At 35.7% G+C, this 13,784-nt stretch overlaps 1 protein-coding gene across 1 annotated transcript; it reads right to left on the reverse strand.

Annotated features, from left to right (window-relative positions):
- Positions 1-3,725: 3,725 nt before the first annotated feature.
- LOC111885035 (uncharacterized) lies at positions 3,726-5,631 on the reverse strand. The gene has a single exon (XM_023881328.3). The coding sequence runs from the start codon at positions 5,197-5,199 to the stop codon at positions 4,174-4,176; it is 1,026 nt and encodes a 341-aa protein (XP_023737096.1). The 5' UTR covers positions 5,200-5,631; the 3' UTR covers positions 3,726-4,173.
- Between the last annotated feature and the right edge of the window lie 8,153 nt (positions 5,632-13,784).

Consider the following 13,784-nt stretch of genomic DNA (forward strand, 5'->3'; position numbering starts at 1 on the left):
TAAAGTTTGGAACTTTATACCTTCTGGAGCTTCTTGAGCACAAGCTAACTTCAGATCCACAAGCTTGATCTTCTTCTCCAACACTTTGATGCACTGCCTTCCTCTTAAAACCCTAAGCGAATGAAATCTGTGGAGGCTAAGGTTAGAGAGGTTATGGTGCTCATAATGTTGCTTATATAGGCCCTAAACCCTAAACATTAGGGTTTCATCCTGACGTTAGTACGCCCAGCGTACTAAGGTCTTAGCGTATAATTATGTACGCGCAGCGTACTCCCTCTTGGCCCAAATTTGCAAGTTTAGCCCTTAATTTTATCTTGGCTCTTCATTCTTAATCCCAAGGACTATAATTGACAAAGTAGTGATAGAAGAGGGTTTGGAAATACCTGCAAAATCTCGGGATGTTACAAGACAAGCTTAAGGTGAAGGCAAGGAGGTGTATCTTCGTGGGCTACGTATTAGATAACCAAAATAAAAGGGTTATTAGAAGCCGAGATGTGGTGTTCAATGAAAGTTTCGTTTACAAGAAAGACTACGCTAATATGCATAAGTAATCATAAGTACTCTGTTTATGGCAGTCTGGAGGAGCAATCCGCTTATGGATATCCACAAAAGTAGTTTGCTTGTGGTAATACGCAACCTGCTTTGCTTATACGGTCAGTAAGTGATAAAGTAGCAGTGAAGTTTTCTTGGAAAGCAAGTTTTGATTCGCGCGTTCAGCGGGGCTAGTTTTGTCAACATTGACTTTAGCCTATGATGTTATTTGGACCATTATTTTTTGGGTTAACAACTCCATAAATAGTAGCAATTATTGTAACCCTAATGCATTGTACAAAAACTCCTTTTATGGCGGGAAATAATAAATTTCTCTCTCGTCTGAGCCGTGAATGTAGTCGATCATCCTAATCGTGTGAAACACGTAAATTAATCATCTTTTATATTTCGATTTTGCATTTAATACTCTAATTAAGATCGTTTATCATTTTTGAAGTTTTGTTTTAAGCTAACAACTTATTTTTCGTCTTCTGTTCTTGGTGTTTATTAAGTGTTATATTAGTTAGTGTATTTGTAAAGTTGGATTAGAAACGCTTACATTAGATGCTCCTAAAGGCCTCTAGTTCCCTTTGTCTTTTGTAGTCTTATGTAAAAGTGCCCAAATGTTTTCCTTATGCTTACAAAAATAGTTTGTTACGATTTGTAGGCTATCATGAGACACGTTTGGTATTTCTATTAAATTTTGTAGTTCTAATGATACTATTCTTTTTTTAAAAAAATTGATGTTTATGTTTATTTTAGAAGTAACTATAAAGTCATCATGGATACTCACCACTAACTATATGTGTCACCTCATCACCACATACAACCACTAAGCATTTTGTGTGCCTACAACTAAAACTACTCCACACCATTTTTTATTTAAAATTAAACCAAAAATACCATAAAAACATAGATATTTTTATACTAGTTTTTAATTAATTAAAAGAACAATACATTAATTAAAAAAAACATAAAAACGTTAAAAAAATATATTCTTCATTCATGTTTTGGTATAGACATGGACAGTTCTATGTGGGTGTCAGACTGTCAGTAGTGTCACCGGCAAAACCTCCATTTTTTTAATGCAGTACAAAAATATTTGAATTCTTTTCTATTATTGTGCGACTACTTAAAAAATGTGTAGCTCCATAAAAGAAAATGTGTCACTACACACAAATTTTTTTTTTCCATTCCACACCAAGTAGGAGATCCTGTGTTTGCCCCTAGATACAGATGTTCGACTATGTTTTCTCGAAGAGTGAAACACGTTTAACTATTATGAATTTCAGTTACTCTTGCTAAAAGTTTAGTCGTTCCGGGTATGAACTCTTGAGACGGGTTACTTATGTCGCTCTGATCATATATGCAAATAGCTCGACCTTCATGTTCAATAATCATGTTATGAATTATATTACATGAATGCATTATTCATTTTATTCTTTCCAACGTGTTTTACTACATGTCAGGTCTGCTTGAAAACTTCAACGGTCAAATTAAAACTATCTGCTTTGTTCATTTTATACAATAATCAGGTTGTATTTGTAGGTAAAAAAAAATTAAAAAAAAATACACATGTTTTTTTAACGTTCAGTAGTCAATTTATTGTCTTCCCTTTCATTGGTTATGGTCTACCGTCATCCCCACCACAATTCTCTACAAAACGACGAAGAACCGAGGAACATAGTGGTGTTCGTGGTCATGGTTCATGCCACAGTACAGGGCCTAAGAGAGTATGAGTTGTAATTTTTTTTATTAGTTAGGTACTTTCAAATTAAACTCATTGTTCATATATAGAGTTGTAAATTTTATCTATCAATCATTTAGCTAGTGGAATGTTTTCAAATTTAAACTCGTTGTTCATATCATGATTCTTTAATGCTACATATGTTCTTTCAACGTTAGTTCATAGGTTTTGTTAGGTGATCCGTGGCTAAAATCGTGGGTGAAAGTCATTTCTATTGTAGTTTGGTTTTAAAACCTCTTCAACACATTTAGAAGAAATATTTTAAATATCTTGTTTTATTGATTCATTTTTGTTGCAAGAATACTCTTTAAAGATGATAGAACAAAGATTAGAAGAAAGAGTGATTTGATTTCCATTAAAGTGTTAGATTATATACCCTATATTTTCATATTTCGCGGAAAACAAAGCATTTCACAAAATGTTTGCTAAACTTATAGTGCGTCTAAACAGTCAAGATTCCATGATATTGTTAGAAATCTTGTTACATGAAATTATAGAGTATTTCACAATTACTTTAAACAATTTCATTTTGTGAGAAATTGCATGTTAAGTAAATTTTTTTTTTAGCATAAACGATGCTTTGTGAATCATTTTGAGATTTTCTTTTTTATGGATTTTAGTATCCGTTAATAAGACCCGACTATTCAAATACATATAAATAATTGGTAAATACATTTCAATCTATATGGAGATTTGGCTTTCTAAAAAATAGACCCAATCGTAATGATAATACAACTTTAAAACGTTTAAACATTTAATCTAAAATTACAACAATCGCTAATAAAATAATATTATATTTTAAGTACTTCAAACTATTAAACCAGATATACAAATATCTAATGTATAAAATAGCAATTGATCGCATATGAATTCTTTTCATTTGACCTCGTGGTATTTCTAAATTTAAAAATTAAAATAAGTTTGTTGCTGAACTTTTTAGATAGGATTGAGTTTTAGTGGAAACATAACATTTTTTTGTCAAAGAAACTTATCGTCGTCGCTGCTTTGTGGTCTTAAGGCTTGAGGTGCGTAATTTCAAATAGAAAGTGTATGTAATTTCAAACAGAAAGTGTATGGTTCAAATTATGGCATGTTAGAGATATTAGTAGTGTTCAATGATTGACTTTCTATTTGCATCGTTTGTAGCTTACCATTTTTTTGCTTACTTTTATAATAAAGTAACCGATTTAACAACGTTGTCGATCATCATATACTAGTAAATTTGTGACAAATTAATGGATTTTTAGTTTGTTTTGTTTTTGTTAGGCCTTTTATTTCTCTTTCGTTGAAGACCTAAAATATGTTTTCAACATCATTTTTATGACCAATATGGAGTGAAACAAACCATAATCAAGATATTGTTAAACTAATTACATAATTGTGAACTCACTCACATATTTTCAACTAAATGAATGGGCAAATGACTTAGGATCGTCAAACCTAGTAATGTTTAAATAATTTTCTAATGAATATAATAATTAAATACGAGAAAAATACAAATAGCTAGGATGATCATAAACCTCTTGTAAACTAAAATGAGCCTTCGCAAAAGAAAAGAAAGAGGTCAAAATGCATAGATATGTTACTCTTTAAAATCTTAATGCACATAAAGAGAGAATAACGTCCTCAGAATATGAACACAGGGAATCGATCAGATCTCTTACTAACCTCCATGTTCCTAAACAGTATCCAAAAGTCAAATCCCATGTGACACCCACCATTTTTTTCATACAACTTCATCATCATTTCTTGAATTCTTCAACTATTTACACACACAAATCTTCAAGTAGTACTCTCATTGTTAGAGGAAGCTCATAATTTCCATACTCATACCCATACTCTTATACCCATCACTATTATAATCATAAGAAATGATCCGCTATGTATGTATGTAATTAATCTGAAGAACAAACCCAGGGTTCAATAAACCCTTGATCATTTTTCATACCAGCACCAAGATGATCCGCCGCTTTTTCATTGCTGTAGTTAGCGTCGCCATTCCAGTTTCCCGACGCCATCTGGTCGCTGTTTCTTGCTTTGGTGGTTGAGGATGTGGGTGCAGTTCCTGTGGTTGAAACAAGGTCTGGTAGAGTGGTGTGGAGTCCATCAATCTGGGTTTGCCCGATCACACCAAACCCATTTGAAGATACATCGTTTTGTGTGGTTTTCTGGTTCAGATATGAAGATTGGTTTAGAGGATTAGAAGGAAAGGAGATTGTGTTTTGCATGGTGTTGAGCAGATTAGATGAGTCCAACAATGAAGAGATCGAAGATGATGAAGACTGGAGTTTTTGTGGGAATGGGTGCAAAAGGTAAGGAGGTAGTTGAGGTTGGTTATCAAAGTTGTTGGTGTTGGATCTCATCATGGGGGAGGATCTACCAAAAAGATCAAAACTTGTCGACAACCTCGGGAACATCGGCGACGATGATGTAAAGGGTGGTGCAGGGATGCCGGTGAATTCTTGAACCATGGCTCTAAAATTACTAGTGTCTGTAGTCAACACAGTAGTCGGTGCTCTCCTTGACGCTCTTGATCGTTTCTTTGGGTTGCGAGCCGGGGGAGGAGGGATTGAAGTCGTTATCGGCTCAGTGTTTGACGTCGTAACCGGAGAGAATGGTACAGTATGGGCGGCGGTCTGAGACGATGAAGGGAAGAACTGGTGGTCGGAGAAAGAAGGTAGGGTTTTGGACCAGATGGCAGAGTCAAGATTATGAGGTTGATGTTGTGGGGACAGCGTAAACATCAAGGGGTTGTTGATCTGATTCTGATCAAACATATAGTGGTTGAAAGGTGGTGGTGGTGGGTGAGGTTGGTGATGATGGGTGATGATGAAACCAGAATCATGAACGGCGGCGCGTGAATCGCACTCCTCTTCAGCACCACTCGATGACTGTAAGCTCCCACTATTTCCTGAATCCATTTTATATCTCTAATTCAACGTTAGACAGCCAATCGAACACAGAGTATGAATTAAATCTTCCGGGGAATCAACTGAAGTGGAGAAGAAGTGTTTTTTCAAATATCAAAAAGACGTCAACTTGATCAAAAGGCGTGATCTTGCAGAACCAAATTCGATGGTTGTGGTGATGATGGTTATGTAGAAGAAGGAGAAAAAGATAGGGTTTCCATAAGAACAGAAAGCATCAAATAGAGAGAGAGAGAGACAGAGAAGGCTGCTCAGTCAGCTCACGTTTCCACTAGAAAGAAGAGAGTGGGGACATGGGTATAGCATAGTACGCAGCATATATGATATTGAGAGAGAGAAAGAGAAAGAGAGAGATTTGGTCGAAACAGAAGGTGTGAAACAAAGGAAAAAGGATAAGACGTGGTTCAATCCCAGTTGTTTCTTTAAACTTTTTGTAAAAAATTTAGTTCGTGTACGTTGTAAAAAATACAACATTGGACTACAAAAATAGCATCGACTTTTCTAGTAAACATTTTAAATATCGTTAAATTATAAAGCAAATAATATTAGTATATATTCAAAATATATCTTTTACACTAATTAACTATAAAAAAATAATATCTTTTACGCTAATTAAATTGATATATACATTTAGTCTATAAAGTGTCATGTTACCATCGGTGGTAATGCTTATTTGTAAGCTATTACCAGCGGTGAACACCCCAATAATATTGTTGTCGGTAGTAATATATCGATGATGAGTTTTCACTGCTATGTTTATCTTCTTGGTGTTCAAACTCACTATCTTCCCTTTTTGTCGGTGATTATCCTCAAGGTTGGCTCTATGTTGAGTTTTTTTAAACAAAGACTTAAGGCCCCCAATTTTAAGGAGGCCCATACTTTCCAAAGTCCAAAAATTTAGTCCATTAAAAAATATAATCGGGTAACCACAAAATAAATGAAACGGAAGAATAAATCAATGATCATTGTATTCATGAAACTAAAATGACATTGCATTCTTCTACTGATTTTCATTTTTGCGACATATTCATCTTCCGAGTATAGCAAATGTCAAAGGGCCTCAAATTTTTGGCTCGCTTTGAGCCCCCAAAATGGTTGAGCCACCCATGATTATCCTAAACACCACCCCTAACCTCTATTTAAAGTGGCAAAAATGGCAAAAATTTCATCATCAACCTATGTTGAGTGTGGTGTCATCGGCACGCTACCGTTTAGTCTTGTTATGAATCATATATATATATATATATATATATATATATATATATATATATATATATATATATATATATATATATATAATAAAGGTTTTAATATAAAGGTTTTAAATAATGTTAAGCATGACTTGAAAGTAATGTTAAGTCTCAAGTTTTTATGAATTATAACGAGTCATGTCGTTTAAAAGACGTGACTTAGGACGTCAATTTTGTGTGTGTGTGTGTGTGTGTGTGTGTATATATATATATATATATATATATATATATATATATATATATATATATATATATATATATATATATATATATATATATATATATATATATATATATGACCTAAGGCGATATTTTGTAAAAACTTAGCATCAAATATAAACCTTGGAGTTATGGAGATCTTGTTAAATATATATCATTTAATAACATCTACCATCTATTTGCATTTAAATAAAATAAAAATTATTTTCGATTTAGTATTATTACAATTTGAAGTTATTATTGATTAATTTAACAATTACTTTTATATATATATATATATATATATATATATATATATATATATATATATATATATATATATATATATATATATATATATATATATATATATATATATATATATATATATATGACCTAAGGCGATATTTTGTCAAACTAGTGAAGATTCTCCGCTTTGCGGAGGTTGGAAGTCATCAAGTGTCTGCAAAGACACTTATTAAGTTACTCTCTCTACCAATGTAGGAAATTTACTTAAGTTTTTATGTATGACAACAATACAACTATGTTTTTTGACAAATAATAGCAATATACTTTAATGAATAGTAATGGAATTGCTATTATGTGTAACAAAATATAAGTAGGTTGCTATATGGACTACATATTTCCATAGTGATAAAAACATAAGTAGGTTGCTATTATTGGTAAAAAAAAGTTAATTACATTGCCCATGTTTGGTAAAATATGAAGTACGTTATTTCTTGCAATCTGATCTAGATGCATTGATTTCGACAACTGACACCAATTACAGTTTAGGAGTTCATCCTTAACTTTTAATCCGTTATAGATTCTAAAGTCTCAACTTTTTTCTGAAAATACAAAGAACCACATTAAATTTGTTAACGAATCATACTACAAAATTATATGATCGAGTGTAGACATTGTCAAATGAAAAATATTTCCTAGCACGCGTAATCTTCTACTCATTCTTCATTGGTAAATGACTTGTATCAAAGACTAAAATAGGTTTAACACCATAATGTCGCAACAAACTGACTTAATGCTTACAAAAATCAACATGCCTAAAAGATTAAGAGCACATAAGTGAGATGGGAATCTACAAACCTTTTTTCCACCTGAACCTCCAATCAAAGCTTCATAAATAATCTGAAAACAGCCATGAATTTAGTCCAGGCAATGGGTATATAATATAGACAACAGTAAAAATTCAAATCATCTAAATTTCCTGAAAATCGATATTATTTATATATTTTCTGGTGTAGCCAATTTTTAAACATTTATCTCCAAAAAGGAGTAAGGTTCAGTAATCCTTCATCAACTTCAGACCGAAGAACCCGCATCACAGAAAGCACTCACTGTTTGCAAATAAGGGCATGTTAGTAGTTTAGATGCCTTAAACTCAGTAATGTAGTCAAAATAGAGAAAGAAATTTCTACCTTTCCAGTTCCAACAACACCATGGATGTAAAGGCAACAACCTTATATCAAAGCACCTCAACTATCACTTACTTTTTCTTACATTGTAAAGATTTGGGAAAAGTTGCTAGCAGTAGTGTTAATTTTGCCTTTTTAAGTTTAGTCTGCTTTGTGAGATCTCACATGCTCTGGGATTCCTTTTGTACCTATTTTGTGAAGTCCAAATGTACAGCCCTTTGGTAAGTGTCGCATAATAGAATGTAATTTGCCTTTAATTTCAATCAAGGACATTATTATAAAAAGAGGGTGATAGAAGAAGTATCCTTACTTCACCTACCATTTTGTAAGTTAGGGTTGATTTGTATTTGTATGTATCTTCCTTCTCATAATCTATGTCCTCATCCAACTCGAAGTCTGAATTGTCATCATGTTCGACTTCTTCATCATCCCAACAGTAACAGACACTAATATACCCATCTGGATAGTACTATTAAAAACATAAGCATGAAGTTGTTGGTTGGTGTTCGAGAGTTTTTTTTCATTAGATTCAACAATATGAAACTCAAAAAATTTGTGTGTAGTTTGAGTAAGATAAAAGAAATTAACAATAGAAACTCAGTAGAATCCAAGATAAAGAAATGCTAAAATTCAAACCTTCGTTTTTGTTTCACAATAAATATCCTAATAGATTTAAACAACTTATATACCATATTAGAAAGATTTCCAGATTCATTAACGACATTGTTTTATTATTGACTTAACAACATCAAGTGTAATATTAGGATTTTTTTTATTTTGGAAAATGTATGTGCTAAGGATTATGCCATTAATATTTCCATAATGAAAATAATGAAATTAAACAGACACAGTACTTCCTTACAAGTAAAAGCTTAAATTATCATACCAAACAAATCAAGCCGATTAAAAAAATTCATAGAAAGATACTTGAATGGAAACGGTTTGATATTTGCAAAAAAAACACAGTGCTTCAAATAGTCAGAATTTCATATAATAAATCTAAAAACATAAATAGATTTCCAAATAACCAACTACCTATTGCTTTTTGGCAACTTTAGATTGTATATGTTGGATTATACCATCAACACTACAATTTGGAATAGTAGTTTCACTTTCGTGTGTGTGTGTGTGTATATATATATATATATATATATATATATATATATATATATATATATATATATATATAATACAATATATTTTAATCCTTTAGTATATCATTAATATAATGCAGAAAAAAATCAGAAAAAGTTACCTGGATGGAGGTGAGAATAGCAGCAACATCATAGATAGGACTCCATTGATTTTGGAAGTTATGCAAACACATTGCATAAAAATAATAAAATTGTTGCTTATAGAATTATGGTTGTACTTACTATTTGGGTGGAACAGACAACACACAAATCTCATAGTTGGTGCCTTATTAGAATAATCCTCTAATTATTGTAAAGGAAAGAAAATGATGTTACGTCCATCCCATGGACTGTCATCCAAGATGAAAAAAAAAGACATTGTGTATTACATAATATGTGTGTAACACTATAAATTTTCAAACCAAATTTTTTCATTTTTAATTTCATAAAAGACATGTCATTTTAAATAAACATCATTTAATACTCAATAAAGTTTTCAAAACATTATCAAAATCCAGGATCCTCATTCATAACTCTTTTCTCTTACGTGTACAATCGAGCCGCTGCCTTCCCGCGATCCTGATAAGAACCTGAAACACATAACACATAACACGGTAAGCACGAAACTTAGTAAGTTCCCTAAAATACTACATACAGCACATAAGCCACTCGAGGCTATAGCTCGACGAGACCTTCCGGTCAATGTGTCTAAGGGGCCTTCCGGTCCCATAATCTGAGTAGACCTTCAAGTCCTACTCTGTTGACCTTCCGGTCCATACCATCTTGACCTTCCGGTCCCTCAACTGCTGACCTTCTGGTCCATACCCTGTTGACCTTCCGGCCCATATCATACTACTCATAACATACATATCATACACATTTCACATAGAAACATATATCACATACTCATCATAGCACATAAGACCTTCCAGCCACACATAATTACCACTCTAGGTAAGGTATAGTGAGAAGACTCACCTCGTATGATGTCTAGTAACTCACGTGCTTGAATCCCCGAACTCGAAACAATGACCTAGCCCCCGTCTAATTACATAAAGTAATTATCGTAAATCAATAACGGCTCTCAAGGCTAGACCAATCCCTCCTTATGTTCTTTCAAAAGGCTAAAAGACCATTTTACCCCTCTAATGGTCAAAAAGTCCACACATTAACCAAACCCTAAAAGTCAACGAAAGTTAACTGTATGGAATTACGATGCGTGTACCAACCATGTACGCGGGGCTTACTCAGTGGTCATCCAAAATCGGGGTACTCGACCTCCTACGCGGCGCGTACTAGGATTACACCCAGCATAATGCCCAATTTCATACTTTCATGATTTTTGGTCTAAATAGATTAAGACATAAGCTCATATCTCAGATCTAGGCACTCTACTGTCTCTTAAGCCATAAAGTCGAAACCTTTAAGCCTTTACATGGTTGTAAAGGTCACCAATCACTTCAAGCACATACCCTCTTTCTCCATTAAGCCCTAATCTTATGCATGACTTAATCTTAACGTCCAAGATTGGATTTTTATGGATCTACAACACGAAATACACTGAAATGGGGTAGATCCAAGTCCATGGAGTTCCTTTGCTCAAAAAGTCTCCACCTTTAGGACTTAAACCCTAAAAATGCTCCTATATGGTGTTCATAACAAAAGAGTGGTAAAGTTTGAAGCTTTTTATCTTTGTGAGAAGCTCCCCACTCAGTTAAGATCAGATCTAAAAGCTTGGACTCCAATCCTTCCTCTTCAAAGCCCTCTCTTCTTCTTCTTCTTCACAAGCACACAAGGACACTTTCAAGCTCAAAAACACACACATACACGTTTAGAACGAAGGTTAAGCTCCTTGAGGGTTTCACTCACTGGAAAATGGTGGCTGGGATGGAGGCCATAGCATTCTTTTTATAGTGCCCAAGCTTCATTTAGGGTTTTGAGTCTGGATCTACTACGCCCGGTGTAGACTAAGGTACGCCCAGCGTACTGGGTAAAGACCGCGTCCAATGCACGCTCATGAGTATGCGCAACGTACTCTTCAGTACACCCAACGTACTCACTTGCTATACTCTTCTTTTTTTTTGGGGGGTTAAATTTGACAACTTGAAAAAGTAGAAGGGTTAAAGAGATATACCTAAATTTCAGGATGTTACAATTCTCCCCCACTTGAATTAGGTTTCGCCCTCGAAATCGCTCCTCAAAAACAAATAAATCTAATCCAATAACCGAATAGTACCATCAAAAGGATCTCATATCACATAGTTGTCTTCCTCTCTGGACACCTGAATCCAAACAGGAACTCCTCCCTAGAAAAGGACAGACCCATCCACCCACTACGCTACTCCTTCTAACTCTCAAGAATCTGGAAACTCTAGTAGCCTGACACACAGCCAGACCTTCCTCTCAAGATATCATTACATTATTCGCTCCTCGAATAACAAACCTTGATAACTCACTGGCCCTCTGATTCTCTAGTGGGGACCGATAAAACAAGTTTGGATCATATACCAAGAAAGGAAAAGGATCACATCACACCACGGACCCATCCACTTTACTGCAATCATAATCCTTCAGAATAGCGAACCCTCAATACCGTGACCTCAAGCACGAAAATGATCATGCTTGTTCAGAAGCATCCCCCGACATCTAACAAACATAAACCTCAACTCCCTTCTCAATATCCCTTTCAACATTGAGCACCAGGTCATCTCCCGACCCAACAGTTGAACCTCCAAAGGTTACCCGTTGCCTGTACCAAAAAGTCTCACTGACTTCCTTATCAATACAACTATCTCGGTCTAGTGTGACACACAAGTCACGAAGTTTGCTTCACCTCAAGCGAATGCTACACTCCCAACTGAAGACCTACCCAACCCCGACCTCTGTCATCTACTGCTCATAGTTCCATGTGTCTCGCGGTACCTACCGCACCCGAGTACTGACCTACACAAGTCTAAGACATCAGATGATGAACAATTCCCCTCAGCATGGAATCCACCTCAAAATCCAGAATCTCATCTCCCCCACTCCACGCACCATCAAAGCCAAACTCAGACTCGAGAGTTTGGTCTGACCCAGAGTTGGGACCGCTTGTCCCAAGAAAGCACTCAACTCATGACTCATATATAACCCGTAACTCGCGCTCATTCCTCTTCTCCATTTCCTTGGGTTGCTACAACCACAACTCAAATAAGAGTATAATGATTCCCGACAATATAGAGACCCCGGTCTCAGCTCCGGTTCGACCATAAGGTTTCCAAAACTCAATCATTAGGGCTACCCAAGCCTAAAACTCATCTGCATCTTGCTCTGACCAAAGATCACTCATCACAACACCCTCTCGTTGGCTAGTGAGTACTACGGCTTCCGCCAACATCACAACAATCCCCTGCTGACTAGTGAGTACTATGGCTTCCCGCAGCATCACAATAACCTCTCACTGACTGGTGAGTACTATGGCTCCCCGTAGCATCACAACAATCCCCCGCTAACTAGTGAGTACTACGGCTCCCCGCAACATCACAATAACTTCTCACTGACTAGCTGGTGAATACTACGGCTCCCCGTGGTATCATCGCATCCCTTTGCTAACTCATGGATGCTGCAGCTCCATGTAGTCTTACAACACTTCCTCTTACCACCCACAGTCTCAACCTCAAGTCAACGCCACACACTTCATTTATTAACCTACGCTCTTCAGCCCAACATAGATAGTTGCACACATATCACATAAGCCATGCATACATAAAACCTGTAAAAGTTCCATGGGCTACCCGACATGGTCTTTACCTAGGACTGCCATGGGCTCGCCCCACATGGTCTTACATCTAATGCCATGGGCTACCCCACATGGTCTTTACCTAGGACTGCCATGGGCTACACTACATGATCTTACACCCAATGCCATGGGATACCCCACATGGTCTTTACCTAAGACTTCCATGGGCTACCCCACATGGTCTTACATCCAATGTCATGGGCTACCCCACATGGTCATTACCTAGGACTGCCATGGGCTACCCCGCATGGTCATACATCCAATTCCACAGGCTCCCCCTAGGGTCTTCATGCAAAACACACAATCACATATCATATCAAAACATAGAATGGCTAACACATATATCATCAATTATCTGTAGTGCTCTCACTGGAATCATAGCTACATGTTACACCACTTCCCAACTCTCAACTCAGAACTCAGAATAATCTAGGAATAAGGACATCATACCCAGATACCTCGGTACACCAACACAGAATCTCACGATGTTTTGCCCAAACCATTGGTTTCATACTCACGACCCCATGCTTGGATACCGCATTGATCTTGCAGAATCCCTCAACTGATCTCCCTCTCGTACCACTTGTAACCTCAGAGTATTCCATCTCCCAATTCGAAACACCGAGGCATTGACAATGGCTCAGAACATGATGTTGAAAACCCAAAAATCCCCCTCTACTGATCATTACTCACTCTAGACTACTCATACCGACCCTGAAATTTGTTGACGAATCAACGGCTGCCCTTCCGAGGATATAGATTACAATCTACACCTTCACTTGCAAAT

The sequence above is a fragment of the Lactuca sativa genome, chromosome 5 (genome assembly GCF_002870075.4).
Source record: "Lactuca sativa cultivar Salinas chromosome 5, Lsat_Salinas_v11, whole genome shotgun sequence".
NCBI lineage: Eukaryota > Viridiplantae > Streptophyta > Magnoliopsida > Asterales > Asteraceae > Lactuca > Lactuca sativa.